This window comes from Raphanus sativus, chloroplast, assembly GCF_000801105.2.
Source record: "Raphanus sativus chloroplast, complete genome".
Classification (NCBI taxonomy): domain Eukaryota; kingdom Viridiplantae; phylum Streptophyta; class Magnoliopsida; order Brassicales; family Brassicaceae; genus Raphanus; species Raphanus sativus.
Genome location: NC_024469.1, coordinates 2,501 through 7,500, shown reverse-complemented (window position 1 = coordinate 7,500; position 5,000 = coordinate 2,501). Strand labels below are relative to the sequence as shown.

Here is a 5,000-nt window from a genome sequence, read left to right as displayed (position 1 = left end):
GAATCCAAATATGAAGAGAGAAACAAAGAATATAACTACAGTGTATACAAAAAGTTTGAGAGTAAGCATTACACAATCTCCAAGATCTTACTTTTTTTTTTGAAAAAAAAAAGAGAATAGATTCTCTATTTTTATACTAAATATCTAGATATTTTTTTTGTGAGTGAACTCGAATCTAATTAAGTTCTTTCATTTAGAGAAAAGAGGATAAAACTGAGGAAATCAAATGATCCAGATTTAGTATGGCTACCAAAAAAATTCAATGTTTGAATTGAGAGTTCTTTCCTACGTCAAGATTTTTGAATCTTTTGAATTGTTGCAAGAATCAAAATCGTGAATTTGTCTAAGACAGTATTAATAATTTCATCGAAAACTTACAGCTGCTTGCCAAACAAAGGCTAAGAGAAGAAAGAAAAGAGGTATTACGGGCATAACATCTATGATTGGATTCAAAAAGGCGTAGGCCTCCGGCAATTTGGCGACTAAAAAAGTGCTTGAAAAAAGGGCCGAATTAAAACAAATACAGATCAAATTAAATATATTAAGCATAACAAAAATTGGTGTTCTTGTGGATAATTTAATTTTGATTGAGTTATTAATATATTTTTTATATAAGGAAAAAATAAATAAATAAAGATAGTCTAAAAAGACTTTGTTGAACTTACTCAATCAAAAATCCTTTCATTCTCTTATGAGAATTAAAGAAATAATATTTTCATACAATATCTTAATTGAATTCTATGTAATGATCAATAAAGTCAGTTTGATTTGCTATCTACACGTGTCAAAACTATAGCACCAATGTAATCTATATTTCATTTGGGCTGAAATTGAATTGACGAACAACCAACAGCAATATTACTCTTTTAGTAGTCTTGAATAAAAATAAAAATGGGGCGTAGCCAAGCGGTAAGGCAACGGGTTTTGGTCCCGCTATTCGGAGGTTCGAATCCTTCCGTCCCAGAGTCCAGTCATTACGAAATCAATCTTCTATTGCCTTTGTACACCATCGTTTTCTTTCTGTTTAAAAATCCAATATTTTATTCTTAAAAAATATTGAAATGAAAAGAAGAATAAACTTCTTTTTAATTATTTCAACCGAAATTACAAAAAATCTATTTGCTTTTTTTAGTTGTGTGTGATGTAGGTAAGTAAGGTAGAACCATAGATTCTACGAGTTTTAATAAAAATAATATATTTATATATATATAAATATAGATTTCTAGTCAAATTTAGATTTTTCATATATACAATTTAATATGGGTATACAATTTAATATGGGATTCATTTGAATTCTGACTGAACCTTTTACGCGTAGATTCACTATTCCATTCATAGAGAAAGAAAAAGTATAGATTACGATATACTGACTGAACTATGACTATTCATGATTCCATAATTGAATCAATTACACAAACTAAAGGAATGTTATGGTAAAACTTCGTTTAAAACGATGTGGTAGAAAGCAACGTGCGACTTGAATTGAAGGACATGATCTGCTGTGGATGTTTTGATCCGCCACCTTTTATATTAGGAATATAGGTGCTCTTGGCTCGACATTTTGTGTTCTATTTTACTAAAGTCCTACACCTTTTTGAATATAAAAAAGAGTACAGGATGGAGCTCGAGGAGAATAGAAAGTTTTGATTCCTTTCGCAGGAGTAAGGATCTAGGGTTAGTGCGAATCAATAAGTTGGAACAACTTCGTAAGTCTTTTTATTTTGATATTGAAAAAAAAAGCCCTTCAAGTAATTTTACAATGGAAAAGGAAATTTTCGTAAAATTGTAAAATTCTTTGAATCAAAAGTCTATCATGCGTGAATCAAGCGTTTGTATGATTATTTGATAGAAAGAAAATAAATCATAAACAAAATAAGGGGCTTGTTGCTGCCCTTTTTTAATAAAACGATCAAGATCACCGAAGTAATGTCTAAACCCAAAGATTCAAAGTAAGGATAAAGAATCCTGAAACAAGGAAATCCCTTTTTCAATTGTTTGAACAACTAGATCAGAATGAAGAATCAAAATTAATTCTAAAAAATGAGACAAACAAAAAAAGGGTTAGAGACTACTCAATAAAAAGAGTACTTAAGGATTCTCTGTTGAGATATTTGAGAGTTATTTAACTTGAGTTACGAGAGTACGAATGTTACGAACGCTTTTTATGAAAAAAATAGTTAGGGTTTCAATACTGGCTAATTGATTTAATGTTTGAATTTTATAAAGAGAGTTAACTTCTACTCATTGCATTTTTTTCTCGAGCCGTACGAGGCCAAAGCCTCTTATACGTTTCTCGGGGGGGGTATTATTCATATACATCTATCCCAATGAGCCGTTTATCGAATCGTTGCAATTGATGTTCGATCCCGAAGAGAAGGAAGAGATCTTCGGAAGGTGGGGTTTTATGATCCGATAACTAATCAAACTTATTTAAATCTTCCTGCTATTCTCGATTTCCTTAAAAAGGGCGCTCAACCAACAAGAACAGTTCATGATATTTCAAAGAAGGCAGGGATTTTTACGGAATTAAGTATTAATAAAACGAAATTGAATTAATGAACTATAAAAAAGAGGATGTTAAAGACTCATATATAGCTTGGTATCAAATTTGATCTACTCTTTTCTTTCCTCCTCTTTCTTTCGTTTCCATCATATTTATTTTGATTTATTAGAATTTCCATTTATTATTAGTATTCTTCCTAGAAGGTATGAAAACTAACAAATATCCTGCTAAAAACTACCATGTTTTATAATAATAAACAAATTTATTAAAATAATTTTGGATCTATATAAATTCTAAATTTTGTATAAATACAAAATTTTTTTGTATAGAAAATAATACTGTATAATAAATAATATATTAATATATTACTTTACTAAATATATATATATATTATTATTTTATATGAATAACTAAATAAATATATTATTATATGAATAATGAAAGGTCATAAAAAAGGTCTAAAAAAGTATATATATATAGAAAGATTTGAGATTATCCTATTCGGCTTAGTTTTCATTCATTGTATGAACTAACAAACCACGGGGTTAAACTTTTTTATTTTTTAAAAATTTACAATCATATTGACAACAGTGTATGGACCAAATATAATTCTCTCATAGAGAAATAGATCTATTTATCCCTGACGCACACATGACTGGATTTTTCTTTATTCTGGTTGTATCTACATATTTGCTGTACTTTCTTTTTTTTTTGGGGGGGGGTTGCTAACTCAACGGTAGAGTACTCGGCTTTTAAGTGCGACTAGCATCTTTTACACATTTGTATGAAGAAAAGGATTCGTCCAGATCTGCGGTAGAGTTTGTAAGACCACGACTGATCCTGAAAGGAATGAACGGAAAAAATAGCATGTCGTATCAAGGGAGAATTCAGATACCATTTTTTTTTTGCTTTTCTGATCGGTACAACCTTGTCGAAAAAAAAAAAAAGAAGAATTCCAATTTGGGTCGAGTGAATAAATATAAATGGATGGATAAAAAACCAGTTTTCCTTATTCTAAGAAAAAAAAGAAACGAGCTTCCATTCGTAATTTGAAAAATTACCCGATCTAATTAAATGTTAAAAATAGATTAGTACCTAATACGGGTATAGGAAGGAATTTTTTTCTTGCGTGTTATTATCAATTTTTTCGTGAGTCCTAATTATTTTTTCCCTAGTTCGTTTGGGTTAGGTTGGAGATGGATGTGTAAAAGAAGCAGTATATTGATAAAAAAAATATATATATATATTTCCAAAATCAAAAGAGCGATTAGGTTCAAAAAATAAAGGATTTCTAATCATCTTGTTTTGTTATTCTATAATATAACGAACAGAAACCTATTAAAGATAGAGAATCCGGTTAGCAGTCTACCTGTTTATGAGGTATTTATTGCTTTCGTAATCTAATACCTTATTTTGACTGTATCGCACTATGTGTCATTTCAGAACTCAAGAAAATAAAGACTTTACTTTTAGTTCAAATCGAATTTCAATCCAAATGGAGAAATTTCAAGGATATTTAGAGTTCGATGGGGCTCGGCAACAGAGTTTTCTATATCCACTTTTTTTTCGGGAGTATATTTATGTATTTGCTTATGATCACGGTTTAAATAGATTAAATAGAAATCGCCTTATTTTCTTGGAAAATGCGGATTATGACAAAAAATATAGTTCACTAATTGTGAAACGCTTAATTTTACGAATGTACGAACAGAATCGTTTGATTATTCCCACTAAGGATTTGAACAAAAATCTGGGGCATACCAATAATTTCTATTATCAAATGATATCTGTTTTATTTGCAGTGATTGTAGAAATTCCATTTTCCCTAAGGTTGGGATCCTCTATCGAAGGAAAAAATGTAAAAAAATCTTACAATTTACAATCAATTCATTCAATATTTCCCTTTTTAGAAGACAAATTCTCACATTTTAATTATGTATTAGATGTACGAATACCTTACCCCATCCATCTAGAAATCTTGGTTCAAACCCTACGTTACCGGGTAAAAGATGCCTCTTCTTTGCATTTTTTTCGGTTCTGTCTATACGAGTATTGCAATTGGAAGAATTTTGATAGTAAAAAAAAATCAATTTTGAATCCAAGATTTTTATTGTTCTTATATAATTCTCATGTATATGAATACGAATCCATCTTTTTTTTTCTACGCAAGCAGTCTTCTCATTTACGATCGACATCTTATGACGTCTTTTTTGAGCGAATTTTATTCTATGGAAAAATACAACATTTTTTAAAAGTCTTTGTTAATAAATTTCCGGCGCTTTTAGGGTTGTTCAAGGATCCTTTCCTACATTATGTTAGATATCATGGAAAATACATTCTGGCAACAAAGGATACGCCACTTCTGATGAATAAATGGAAATTTTATTTTGTTAATTTATGGCAATGTTATTTTTCCGTATGGTTTCAATCGCAAAAGGTTAATATAAATCAATTATCTAAAGATAATTTAGAATTTCTGGGTTATCTCTCAAGTTTG

At 29.7% G+C, this 5,000-nt stretch overlaps 4 protein-coding genes and 2 non-coding genes across 6 annotated transcripts in view; 4 read left to right on the top strand and 2 right to left on the bottom strand. All coding sequences in view use genetic code 11, as the record gives it.

The window, feature by feature from the left end:
• The window catches only part of psbI (photosystem II protein I), a 111-nt gene extending 42 nt beyond the window's left edge, over window positions 1-69 (bottom strand). Inside the window, exon 1 of the mRNA in view lies at window positions 1-69. This exon is cut by the window's left edge and continues 42 nt beyond it. Coding sequence (YP_009046898.1) covers window positions 1-69 — 69 coding nt within the window.
• Window positions 70-363: 294 nt separating this feature from the next.
• Window positions 364-549, bottom strand: psbK (photosystem II protein). The gene has a single exon. It carries the CDS (start codon window positions 547-549, stop codon window positions 364-366), a length of 186 nt encoding a protein of 61 aa, YP_009046897.1.
• Window positions 550-892: 343 nt separating this feature from the next.
• Window positions 893-964, top strand: trnQ-UUG. The gene has a single exon. It is a non-coding gene; the product is annotated as a tRNA-Gln (tRNA).
• Window positions 965-1,430: 466 nt separating this feature from the next.
• On the top strand, window positions 1,431-2,556 carry rps16 (ribosomal protein S16). The gene is given in 2 exon segments: window positions 1,431-1,470; window positions 2,330-2,556. Coding segments are annotated over 2 exon segments (267 nt in total).
• Window positions 2,557-3,222: 666 nt separating this feature from the next.
• trnK-UUU overlaps window positions 3,223-5,000 on the top strand; it is a 2,637-nt gene continuing 859 nt past the window's right edge. The window contains exon 1 of the tRNA in view: window positions 3,223-3,259. This is a non-coding gene — a tRNA (tRNA-Lys). The remainder of the gene's footprint in view (window positions 3,260-5,000) is intronic.
• The window catches only part of matK (maturase K), a 1,575-nt gene continuing 507 nt past the window's right edge, over window positions 3,933-5,000 (top strand). The window contains exon 1 of the mRNA in view: window positions 3,933-5,000. This exon is cut by the window's right edge and continues 507 nt beyond it. Coding sequence (YP_009046895.1) covers window positions 3,933-5,000 — 1,068 coding nt within the window.